The sequence below is a fragment of the Abramis brama genome, assembly GCF_963993115.1.
Source record: "Abramis brama genome assembly, chromosome: 3".
Classification (NCBI taxonomy): Eukaryota; Metazoa; Chordata; class Actinopteri; order Cypriniformes; family Leuciscidae; genus Abramis; species Abramis brama.
The window spans coordinates 54,290,103-54,303,798 of record NC_139965.1 but is presented as its reverse complement, the minus strand read 5'-3'; the positions used below and the strand labels follow the sequence as shown (position 1 = coordinate 54,303,798).

General features: G+C 38.9%; 1 protein-coding gene across 7 annotated transcripts in view; it reads right to left on the bottom strand.

Moving 5' to 3' along the window:
* ppargc1a (peroxisome proliferator-activated receptor gamma, coactivator 1 alpha) overlaps positions 1–11,404 on the bottom strand; it is a 46,435-nt gene extending 35,031 nt beyond the window's left edge. For 5 of the 7 annotated variants that reach the window (XR_014605460.1, XM_084109418.1, XM_084109421.1 and 2 more), the window contains exons 1-2: positions 11,223–11,389; positions 7,535–7,714 (exon numbers count right to left, since the gene is read on the bottom strand). Coding sequence is in view for 5 of the 7 variants with exons in the window: in XM_084109418.1 (XP_083965544.1) it covers positions 7,535–7,714; positions 11,223–11,270 (228 nt within the window). In the remaining 2 variants the exon portion in view is untranslated. Of the gene's footprint in view, positions 1–7,534; positions 7,715–11,222 lie in introns of all 7 variants that reach the window. The other 2 variants (XR_014605459.1, XM_084109420.1) reach the window with 1 other exon arrangement.
* Between the last annotated feature and the right edge of the window lie 2,292 nt (positions 11,405–13,696).

Here is a 13,696-nt window from a genome sequence, read left to right as displayed (position 1 = left end):
GAGTTATTTTGACTAGGTGTCAAGTGCCCTTAAAATAAATGGCTGCGGCAATCACTTGGAGTCAGGGAGTGTTCCATTCCACACGTTGTCCATGCAGTGGAGAGAACAGTGAGAACTCTTGCCAAGATTCAGAGCTAAAGGCCATTAAAAAGACAGCATGTTAAACTCCAGTCATCTGTTTATCAAATGAGAAGGGGGATCAAGGCGATATGACCCTATAAAATGTTTTAGTCAGAGAACAGCTTGAATTACATTGAACTATTGGCTAAAATGGATCAGTTATTCTGAAACTCGACTACACGTTTACTGAGAAAGGCTTAAAAAACACTTTTTACTTACTCATCGAGCCAACTTAATGCCTTAATGCAAATCCTTATATTTTGTTTGATTATTCACTCTTCTGCAATAACAGAATGTAAAATGGTTTTACTAGTGTTTTGGATATGGCAGCATAGGAATCATATATGGACATATATACCATGTTGTACTTTGAAGTGTCTTGTATAAATTATGAGTAATAAACACAACATGGGCTCATATCTACATTTTTGCAAAACTCCAAAAACATACCTATAAATACAATTCACTGCAGTTTCCAGCTGAAATGAACACTAGGGGCAGTAAAACAGCAACAACCTTTATTACTTTTCACACAAATTATGATTAGAGGGCAGATTATCTATTAATAGCCTAGTCTTATTTTTGCATGGTTCTAATATGTAATGACCTCAAAACATTACCATTGTGCATGATTTGTAAACTTTGTAAACATTTGGACTTTTCCATCACATAACCAGCTCCAAGTTTTTTTTTTGTTTTTTTTTTCTCTGACGTAGTAAACTTGCTCTGTTGCTCACCTGGTACAAGCATTGCACTTGACTGCTTCCTTGCAGTGCCGTGAAACACAAGTCATGATCTAAGACAAGCTCAAATGGGATGGTTGCTTCAGCAAATGCATTTTATCTTATTTTTTCTTTGGTTAACACTATCAGTTTAAGATTTAGTTTAGTTGGTACGTTATTTCCAAACGCAATAGAGCATTATAACCTTTTTAGCGCCACTCACTGGACATTTAATTTCTGAGCCGGTGCTATACGTACAACCACCAACATCATAAAAAGATTGCCAGATTCACGTCTATTTTGGATAAAACTGAACAAGCTTTTAGTGCCAATCAATTGGACATTTCCCTTTGAAAGTGTCATGAAACGAGCAAGAAGCAACGAAATATATTATTTTGCAAAAATGTCGCCACAGACACGTTTTTACAATTAGCCTAAGTTGAATAAAAATACATAACATGGTACAGTATGTAAATATGGTAATCTATCAGCAGCCTGATACTAAAGCATCTGCCATGAAATGTTTTTCAAATATCCTAAAAAACGCTATCTAATGTGATTTTGCTTTTAAAATCCCTGGAAAAAAGGTAAGATAACATCCTGTATGATAAACTTGTGCAGTTTGACATTTATCACTATGCATGGGAACTAAATGTTCCATTTAGTGGATACAATCGGCTCAATACAAATGTAGCAACCCTACACTTTCAACTAATGCTTAAAAGAGCAAATATATCTGACTCAAAACATGGTTTTACATGTCTGAGTGAGTGCTTCCAACCTCCCCACGGCCCTGTTCCCGAGAGAGGGGCTGCCGGTGACAGGCTGACCGCGCTGTCAGGCCCTCTCCCTGGGGCAAAGCGAGCTGCCTATCGGCCCCCACCTCCAGAGATCCATTTTAGCCCCTGAGATGGGCTTGATAACTAGGGCTGAACTGCCACTGAAAGGCATAAGCCGTCACGTCACACAAAATCTCTAGGCTGCGTTTCCCTGCCCGCTGCTATCGCTCACTCTCATCAGCCTGCCGGCTTGCCCCACGCGGCCCTGCAATAATGGAACATCATGTACAAAATGTCAGGAAAGCGGAAGACATGAAATAATGAATCATTATAGTGAGAAAAGCTTTGTATCGCATGCAAGCGTGTGTTTAAATGCACATGCCATGTGTCTGTATCATATTTGATATGCAAATTTCTAATTCCTCTATATTATCACCATAACCAAAATTTTGCTGAAAAACCTGTTTACCCAATCTAATATATGCATATCGTCGAAGCATTTTCCTTTACAATAGTTTATGCACTTTTTAGCAAGTAAAAGGCCTTTTAGTATAATTGTAAAAACGTCCCCCTTCAGGTCGTGGCACGTGAAATCTTAACTGAATTTTAAGTAAATGTAAAAATAACTTTTATATTGTTAGTAATATTTCAAGATGAACATTTACTGGATTGAAGCCACTTTGAGGAATGTTTATTTGTTCATCTCTCAATCATTATTGTACTGCACTGCATTATATGTTTTGCCTCCCACAATAAAAACTACAGAGATTTGATCATAAAAATAAGCATTTTAATATCATCTTACAGAGACATACTATTGGAGATATAGAGTGACAAATGATATTTATATGCATTTTATGTAAGTAGTTTACTTTTTTGCAATATAAATATCAGCATTAAAATTGCATATTTTTGCTCAGTTTGGCTCAGTTGTTTTTCCTCCTCGAGTATGAGCTTCATGTACTACACCATAGGAGTCATAAATGCCTGACATAACACATATGATACTCAACAAAAGATGCATAGACTGAGTCTGAAAACTTAGGCAGCTGACTTGTTGCCTCGCTGCCTTATCAGGCAATGGCTCTGCAGGAAGCGTTTGCCCACAAAGGTGTACCTCACAAAACTGATTTCAGACTAACGTCTGAGGCAGCGTGACGGTTTATCTACAGCAAAGCGAGCTTTGGTGAAAACTAAGCAAATATTTAATTACTACAATAGTAATTTCTCACTAGAAATGACATCAAGTTGGCTGGTCAAAAACGTACATTTACACAAACTGACCACCAACCACAGCATTCAGACAACATCTTTATTTTTCTAGCTCAACTGTCATAGAATAGAAAGCACTGGATTGTGGGATATCAAAAATTTACCAGGGGTGCATTTCCCGTACAATGACGTAACTCGCTACTTTGATTTATTTATTTAAAAGGGACAACGCACATTAATCAACATGAGGACGAAGTCCAAAATGTAAATGTGCCAGATTTAGCCATACAGGCTAATTTTCATCTGCAGTCCCTAGCACTTAACTACTACTATATGCATTATTGAAGAAATCATGTAGCTAGTCATGATTGTTTCCCGAAACCGTATAGTCGCAAACTGGTTGTTTAACCACGTTGGTTAAGGATGTCACGCACGTGGTGGAGTAATAACTTCTTTTAATGAATCTGTTTGAGATCGAATTAGTGATAGATTTTTTTTTGCAATAAATTACAGACATAGACTATTACAGGACTATTTCTCATTTTTCTCAGTTATTTTGCTTTATTTCCAGATTCAATCTAGGCTCATTCTTACGTAGGCTAATAGAGCACGTATGCACATGCGCACTCTTAAAAAAACGACGTTTTAAATGTCTTGACAAACTAAAAGACGGAAATGACATTTGTACGTATTCTAAACAAAAGATACAGATTGTACTGAATGTCAGCTTGTTTATTTGGCTCAAGATAAGGATTTATTGAATCCACATGTCATGCAAATAAAAAACTATGCTTCTAACCACAGTTTGAGAGCTGCCGTTCCAACCACACAACTTTGCGACGCTGTTTACTGTGGTTTCAGGACTCGTTGAACTATGCTGATAACGACGGAACATGCGACCATAGTTGGCTAACGATGCTTTCGGGAAACACACCCCAGATGAAGGTATCTCAGGAGACAGGATGAGAAGCTAACATTGGATTTGGACGTGCCTTGATGCCTTAGTTCCTTACCCTGGAAGGCAGCATTTTTAAGCATTTGGACACAGCCTGCTCCTGGAGAGCTACCATTCTGCAGAGTTCAGCTCCAGCCCCAATCAAATACACCTGAACTAGCTAATCAAGGTGTTCGGGGTTACTTGGAAATTACAGGCAGGTGTGTTGGAGCAGGGTTGGAACTGAAGTCTGCAGGAAAGAAGCTCTTCAGGAGCAGTGTTGGAGATCCCTGCTTGAATCTAAGGGGCTGTTTACACGACACCATTTTCAAATAAAAGCGTAAAACTTTTTAAGTGTTTTGGCTGTTAATTTACACGACAACAGCGTTTTTGGTGCCTGAAAACGCAAACTTTTCAAAGTGCAGGTTTTTGAAATCGGTCTCCGTGTAAACAACAAAAACGCGAATCTCTGAAGACGATGACGTCATGCACATGCGTATTATGTGTTCAGTCTATAGTGTTTCATCGCCATCTAACGGCCTGGCAGCAGAATTCAGCGCTTTTAGTTGTTTTTGCAAATCCGTGTGAATGGGGATCGTTTTGACAATGGTGTCGTCTGTATGCGGACAACTCAAAAGAAAAACTTCTCCGTTTTAAGCATATCATTGTCGTGTTAATATCCAAACTTTAATGTGCACATAAACTTTTTTTTAGATTATTAAAATGGCCTTGTTCTCTCTCAGACCCTAAACAGCACAGGCGTGTTGAGTGAGTCTCTATATCCTCTGTGTGGCCTGCTAGTTGTGTGACATCAGAGGACTCACCAGGCCACCCATTAACTACACTGCAGTCAGACAGGTTAAGAAAACATTGCCAGGGGTTTGAGTGAGTGCAGGGGGAGGAATATAAAGTTCTGCCAACTAGCTTTACACAAGAGCTGGCCATTCATTAACCTGTCTTCGCTCTGCTCTTGGGCACTGTACTGACCCACATAGGCTAGTATTGGAAATGCATATACAATGCACACATTCATCACTATTGACACCTCATGTCCCATCTCACTGAACTAGGATCAGCTGCTTTAGCACTTTGTGCTTATTCCGTCCCCACTAAAAATTTAAATCAGACAATGAGGGTATACAAAAAAGAGCAAACGGCCAAAAATATTCTATATCTATACAAATTTAAAAAATGCTTCCATCACAGTAGCAGTAATGCATGGAAATTATTAACATGTCAATTAACATACACACACAGTATTCATTTTTTATCCGGGTCCTTGGCACTCGTAATTGTGGGCTCCATAAAATCATTATCTCACCACACGGTCCAGGATAGGAATGTGGAAGAATTCCCTATCACACCATGACACAAAACCCCAAAACACGCAACAGACCCAGTGCTATATTTGCCAGCACTCAAAGCAATGCAGCGTTATCATTTCTCTTCTCTATCTTCTCAGATAAGACAATGAACTAGCCAGGGCCAGTGCTGCTTTGTTTTAGCTGCCTCATTTCTTTTCCTATGGACTTTGCTTTCTTTGTCAGTGACGAAGAAGCGCAAGTGTGCAACAGGTTTAAAGTTTTACCTCTTCCCCTTTTCAACATGACAACCCGGGGCAGGAGCAATCCGGTTAAAAGTGGACCATCTAGATTAAAGGACAACTCCAGTGAAAAATGAACCTTGGGGTAATTAACACATGGTTACTGAGTCGATCGTTCCTTGGGATGCGTTTTCATGAAAATCGAATGTAAAGAGTTTTATCTTTAAAAACAGATTAGCTCATAACACTAGTATATGGGGCACAGAGTAAGTAAAAGTAAATCGCTAGTTAATACCACTAACAAGGCTCAAAATAGCCTCACACTAACACGGTAGCATAATGAGGGTCCCTACATGCAAACCGAAGCATTGAGAACTTTGTTAGTGTACAGACAGTTTAATAAGAAGATAGACAGACAGGATCCATCTTGGAAAACAGTCTCAACTAATCGAGTCACGAACGCCGTGCTACGTTAGATTTCACAAACGTAATTCCTATCAACAAGCTCACTTAGCACGGCGTTCGTGACTCGATTAGTTGAGACTGTTTTCCAAGATGGATCCTGTCTGTAAACGCGTAATGTACTGTCTTTATAAACTATCTTCTTATTAAACTGTCTGTACACTAACAAAGTTCTCAATGCTTCGGTTTGCATGTAGGGACCCTCATTATGCTACCGTGTTAGTGTGAGGCTATTTTGAGCCTTGTTAGTGGTATTAACTAGCGATTTACTTTTACTTACTCTGTGCCCCATATACTAGTGTTATGAGCTAATCTGTTTTTAGAGATAAAACTCTTTACATTCGATTTTCATGAAAACGCATCCCAAGGAACGATCGACTCAGTAACCATGTGTTAATTACCCCAAGGTTCATTTTTCACTGGAGTTGTCCTTTAAGGTAATGATTCAGATATGAGACCAGTTGTGTAATTAAAATAAACTACAACAGTGTTAGTGACTAAGTTTAATGATTTCTGATTTGTTCACTGGGAGTACCATTATCACCACCAGAGTGCAACAGTCGGGTTTCTATGAGTAAAAATGTTATTCATTTTCTCCATAAGCATGCGGAAGTTGATTCTGAACTTATACATATTTAAAGACAGACCTGTAACATATAAGGTACAAGTTATATGCTTTTGTTGAAGCAAAATGATTGTGTTCAGCAGTGGAATTCCTGGTGAAAACTACATTACCAATGATTGTGCAAAGAAATCTCCACCAATCAGAAAATTGCAACAAGCAAATCGCACCAAAAGAACCCTTTGGCGCCCACCCACTACCATGAAGCACTGTGATAGAGTCAGTTTCCCTATGCTCCCAAACTGCTTAAATATTAGTATGCATAATATGCATATTTTCTCTATGTATTTGTACAAAATGTCAAGGCATAGAGGAACTGATTTTGTACTTATTAACCTTTAAAGACATACCTGTGAGCTATGAGGTAAAATCTATATACTTTTGTTGAAGCTGTCAACTTTTTTTTTTTAAGATTATGTTCAACAGTGCAATTCTACATTACCTACATTGAAATCTCCACTAATCAGAAAACTGCAACAAACAAATCACACCAAAATAATACCTTAGCACCCACCGCTCCCATGAAGCACTGCAAATGAATCATGCTCTCAAACTGCTTAAATATTAGTATGAAATGCATCATTTTAATTTGATCATGTCATTCCCAATGCGTCATATGTGAAGTTCTTGTTCTTTTTGTCTGATTTTCAAATATATATATATTTTTGCTTCAGATCAAAGTTTGTGATGTTGTGATTTACCTAGATGGTTGGTCATGGCTTATAAATTCTTAAGCAAAGTTTGCTGAAAAAGTGGGCAAACACTGTCGCACTCTATTATAACTGACCATTACTCTGGAACATCAAGAGGAATGTGCATATAAACAGCCATAAATAGTGCTTCTGGCCCAAGATTGTACTAAAAGGTACAAACACTGACCTTAAGTACTGAACAAAGGTTGGGAGCTTATCATGATACCTCACCCCAATTGTCATTCCCAATGAGTTATTAACTAATTAACTCTCTGTTATTAACTAATAAACAGCACTGATTGACAAGCCCATCTTTTGAAGAATTCCACACTCACAGTTACAATCTCCCACAATAAACTGCATGAAGCTAGAATCATATCTAGATTTACAAGAGACAAGCATGCATGATCAGATAAGAAAAACATCGCAGCACATTGACCCTCTTTACCTCAAACAGGTTTGATGCTTCATTGCCATACTGACTGGAAATGATTTCTGATTGGTCGCTGTACCACTTGAGTCCTCCCAGAAAGGTATCTGCATCGAGGTCACTGACATCCAGCTCAGAGAGGTCAAGCTCAGGCAGGTCAGGGCAAAGGGGCTGGTCTTCACCAACCAAGGCAGCACACTGGAAAAGAGAAGAGATTGTTGAGCACATATTTGCCAAGATGTTAAACATCTTCATTAAGTGTTTATGTAGAAATGAGCACTTAGTTTCCAAAAAAGACACATATTTCATGGCTTGGGCCAGTTACAGTGATAGTAGAATTGTTCAAATGGAATTCGACGTGTTTTACTGTTGGTTAACATTTTGTATTTACTCTCTAACTTTGCAGCTGCTGTATGAGCTCAAATCACACACAAAATAAATCAAAATAAAATAAACTATGACATTGCTGTTGGTGGGTACTGGTCAGGCATTACAACACCTTGTATATTGACAGCAGTCTCCATAAACATGTTCCCGGAATAAGCTTGTAAACCTATTTATTTTTCATTGCTTTCATTTATTTATTTATTTAAACTAAAACCTATATTTTTATTGCTTTTGACTAATCAAATAAGTAAACTAAGGCAATGATGCTTTGTCATGTTTTAACACACCATGCATAATAATACTTTAAAAAATGCTTGAGAATGAGGCATAATTGTTTATGGATAAACAATTACATCATAAATGATGTAAAAATGAAATGTCCTCGCAATATGGCATTTGAGACAGTTTAGTATTAAAGATGGGGCAATGTTTTAAAAGAGATATGGAGTTGTAATATGGAGTAGTTCATTGAGCATTAAATGCTAAAAACGAATTACATTTCAAACATTACATTTCTATAAAACAACTATTTGAGCATCAGAAAGGTGAACCACTGTACACACAGACTTAATTATATCAAATCTTTATAAGCAAAACTGACAAATTGCACCACATCATGCCATAATATCTAAAAAATGTGCACCTGTCTATTTGCACAGTGTGTGACTGATGCAACCACCAATAACTCATCCTTTATTTGATTCATAGAGAGTGTAACTTACCTACGTAATTGCCACTTGTGTAACTAACATGAAAAAGCTACTTCATTCACTGCTGAATTTAATAACCAGAACTCATTTGGGTTTCATTATCCCGAACTAGAGGAGTTAGACATATTAAGAACCAAATGAGAGAAACATAAATCTAACCAAACATCATATTTAGACGCGTTTGCTGCATCTAGGAAACCACAACAACATAACCAACCAGAAAACAAATAATTCTGTGATTGGTTGCGAGAGGGGAGGGGTGGTCCGTCGTAGGGAAGAGCGCGACAGCCTGATTGGTCAGAATACCGTACTTCATATCAGTGAGTATGTTGTGAGTAAAATAGAGGCGAGGTGGGAGCTAAACCAGCAGAGAGACTGTGCGTGCGCACAGGTGTGTAGAGTTTTGACAGACGGCGGAGGGTGCTGTGGAGCAGGCCTGGATTAACACAGTGTATGCCCTAGGGTGACCACATTTTTAATTCACACATTGATTCATCAATCGGAATGAATTCAGCCCGACTGAAACAAAAGTTATGCATGTAATAAGCATCTCTAACTAAGCCATTTACCGCCTTTGCTCACAACATTAGCTGCAGCTTGAGTATCGGCTGGGGCATTAGTTTCGCTGCTAGTGCCTTCTGCTGGTGATGCCGATATGTCTCTGTCTTTTCTTCATTTTGAATGAAGAAAATATGTCTCTGTCTTTTCTTCATTTTGAAGAAATAGGCTACACTATGACCTGACCCAATCACAATTCTTTATATGCATATATTTTATATTCTCTCTGTATATATATATATATATATATATATATATATATATATATATATATATTGTATCATTTAACTGCATTTTATATCTGCATCTCTCAGCAAAAAAAATATATATACAAAACATGAAAACTATGACTAAAGGTTTAGTCATTCTCTTAATCATTTGGTGCACCCCTATTGGCTGGTGCCCCAGGCCACTCGCCCAATCCTGTCTATGGATAATCCGGCCCTGCTGTTAGTGATGCTTTTGTGAACAGTCAAATGTTTATTTTGTACGATTGTCGAAAGGATTCCATCAGCGCGCGTTAACTACTGAAACTGCGTCCCAAATCCCATAACTCTGCTTTTTTTTTCTCGGTAATACTGACACAAAGGTAACATCACAACAAGCAATCTGCAATAAGTAATCTGAAATCAAAGAAGATTCTCACACCTCACACTTGATCATCGGTATCTGATTTAGATCTATTTATGACACAAATCCTCTCCTTCCGCTGTCATAGATTTATAGACGCCGGGGAAACCGGTTACATCCATTTGTATAGGTTAATGATAAAATAAGATAGAATCACATGCATCAGATGCTTCTGCCTCGGCACCTTGTTGAAAGCCTTCTCCCCCTTTTTCCTCTCAAAAATATGGACACGCTCACGCTTAATCACGAGCACATGCACATACACACAGAGAGAGAGAGAGAGAGAGAGAGAGAATGGCTACTTGTGTTGGAAAGGATATGATTAGAATTGAAAACGAGAAGCAATTTGCTGATTGTGTTTAGATGGATTTATGCTCCGACTGAGACACTTAACTAACCTTTTAAAACGGAAATAACAATAGCGCACGTGCATGCAACGTAGACAGGTGCCTATACAGTCAGCGCAGCGATATATTTATATATAGTGAGTAAAAAGTTTCAGCTATAGGCATACTTAATAAGCACTGCTTTATGAATAAACCAATACGCGATAGATAGATAGATAGATAGATAGATAGATAGATAGATAGATAGATAGATAGATAACGTAGCTAATGTAGACTACATGAAAGTGCGTCGCTATATTATCGTTATCTTACATTTCGCCGAGCGAAACATAGTAACACGTGTTTAAACAAACCTAATCGAACAGCATATATGTTTTAATGATTCACCTATGTCATACACAGCTATGCAATCGTTATTGATGTAATGCACTAGAGCAACACTTAACCTTACAATGAAGTCTTGCTAAATACAAAGTAAACGAGGTTCAGAAGCTTTTATGCCGAACCCCGATTTCCTGCGCATTCTCCAATAATCCAGCACGCGCTCCGCATGCATGCAAATAAGCCTTCTTCGAGACTGTATCTGTTTTCTGATAGGAAAGTTTCAATGTACAATACCTGACGCGAGTACATTTTAGTAATTCCAGCACATCGGCAGTGGCTCTAGGCTCTCACTGAAGCAGATACCTGTCTCATCATCACCTGCGTTACCAGCGAGCGAGCGCGCACTCCATCCACGAGCATGTCAACAATTCCCCACGACAAGACATCCTAAACAGCCTGTCACTGTTCAACTCCGACACCGCTTGAGAAAAGCCACTCGCTATCACCAGATAAATCACAGCACACACAATTTCTGCCAACATATTCGACTTTCTCACAACCCGGTGTAATTCCCGTGCATTCTGAGCGTCTGTGTCTTCCGTGCATCTTACAAGAACGGTCGACTTCCCATAACGGGAACTACGACCGAAGCCAGTCTCGGACGTTTACTGCGCTCCATCTCCTCAAAGAAAAAAGAAAGAAAAAAAGTGTTCCAGCCCTGGAAAAAATAAGTTGCACATCAGTTCTCACCTCTAGTTCTCTCCACACCGAGTCCTGATTACACCTGTCCCACGCCATCCAGCCACTGAATGACGGTACGAAAAAATAAAAAATAAATTACGGACAAAAGAGAAAATCCACTCGTTCCCTCGCGCCCCTCACTGACAATGAACCGAGGGCACCTGTCTTACAACTGCTTTCCATCACATGACAAAGCTATTAAAAGTAGGCAGGGGAGTGACTCCCCTTCGCTGTTACTCGCCAATGACGTACGAAAGGAGGGCGGGGTCTGGCACGCGCATAGTAAATCTTCCTCAACTATAAACCACTCGCCCCTCTCTCAACATGCCTCTAGTAACAGCTGGGGTTGGGAACCAAGAACCGGTCCTGTTTTAAAAATATGACCGGAATCGAATGATTTTCTGGACGTTCGAATGCATGAACGTTTTTCAAACGTGTATTCTTATTAGATGCAAACACGAGCCCGTATTAAAATAGCTCTCGATCTTGACTATTCAGCGGCGCCACAGCACCACTACTGAATGTACAGCGCGGAACATACAGGGAGCAATGCAGTTCGATTCCCGAACGAATGACTCTTATGAGCCGGTTCTTTTACGTGAATCAAACAACCGACAGCGCGACCGGCACCGAATGAATGACACCGATTCTTTTTAGTGGATAAAGATCATCGTGATTCTTTTGGAGCGGCTAATATGAACATACAAAAATACATAAATGCTGCCTGTTTAGAAGCTAACATCGGTCAGTGCAGTCAGTCAGAGGAGGGATAATTTACGAGTCTGCCGGGACCTTTTACCCATCAGTGCATCCATCAGATATGCTATTATTTTTTCTCTCTCTTGTGAACAGCTTCCTCATTCGCCATATCATAATTGGTCCGCTTAAGAAAAGCTTTTAATCCTAATTACTTTCGTTCACCGAAGTAAACACTTTGCTCTAGGCCTCTTTATTAAGCAAATTATCGTTCATCTCCGCTGCAATGCGAAAGGAAAATAATGTAAATAAATACGGGATAAATTGGTTGGTTATATGAGAACGCGGTCAATAAGTTGTGAAGACTGTGGTGGTTCGCAGAATACTTTGAATCCATATAGCCCGAGGCATCTTCTTTACTCGAATGCTCACAGTCAGAGTGTGTATGTGAGGGGGTTGTGTGCTCAAATACTATGTTTCATGATATATACGCTGGACTGCGCGCCGACCGACTGAGGACTGACTTCATTTTGAGCTCATTGGATGTCGTGTCACATTTAGCACCCCCACCTTCTCTCCCCGCGCGCGATTTATACTTTGCATCCGGCATCGCAAACTAAGCATCGACTTGGCTGCTCTGAGAGTCATAACGGCTGAAAGATAATGTAATGCGCTCACAACGGATTTTCTTCCTCACTCAAACGCCAGGAAGAAGCAGGTGACGAAGTGTACAGATCAACAGTTCATGTACTGTATACGCAACACAGATAGAGAAAACCAAAACACGAGGTTTGTAGACAGTCAAAACAAAACGCAGATCGACCACTGATGACCGCCCACTTTTTGAAAGCGCATCATCAGATTTCATGTCCAAAACACTGAGAAAAATAGTTAATATTATAGGCTATTGTGTTGGTGAGGTATAAACAAATATGGTTTGCAAGAGTTTGCATTTTTAAATATAATAAACAGAACCTCTAATGTTTATCCTATTTTATGTAGGCCTAGGCCTATTTGAGCTGATGTCAGTGTAATGGTGGCATGTGCTTTACAGTATCCACGCGACCACTCTTACCTCAGATGGTTCTTACATGGTAGCATAAACACAATACTAATGCAACACACAGACGACACACTGGTGCCATATTGTAATCAAGGCTGGAGGGATGAAAATAGTTGGTTGCTCGTTGAATGGTAGTAAAGGCACGTGACTCCCTCTCTGTCCCTTTGCTCTCTCTCTCTCTCTCTCTCTCTCTCTCTCTCTCTCTCTCGCACAGACACGCTGAAAGCCTTATCTGATTGTTCTCTTTATTGCAATTAAGAAATAGCGAGCTAAAAATATGACTCTGTTGTGATTTCCTTTTAAATGGATTTTGATTTGTTTTCATTTTCTTCCTCGTGCTAGCAGCATTTCCAAGAGAAGATATTTTTTTCCAGATAGAACTAGTGTAGGCTACATCCTGTCACGAGTCTGTAGTTCATGGTGGCATGAAATGTCTAAATGAACAGCAGGTTTCGAATGTAAATGAATTGTGAAACTGTCAATGAATAAATGCCAAAACCCACATTCAAATAAATAGAAGTATTCTGGAACAAAGTATACCCTTGTGAAAAAGAAGTGGGCTTAATTGTATTAAATGTGCATTTGTGCACATAGAATGTTAAAAGTAGCCTATATATATATATATATATATATATATATATATATATATATATATATATATATATATATATATATTTATTTTTTTTAAATGCACCTGTAAATAATAATATTAAGGAAATAAAAG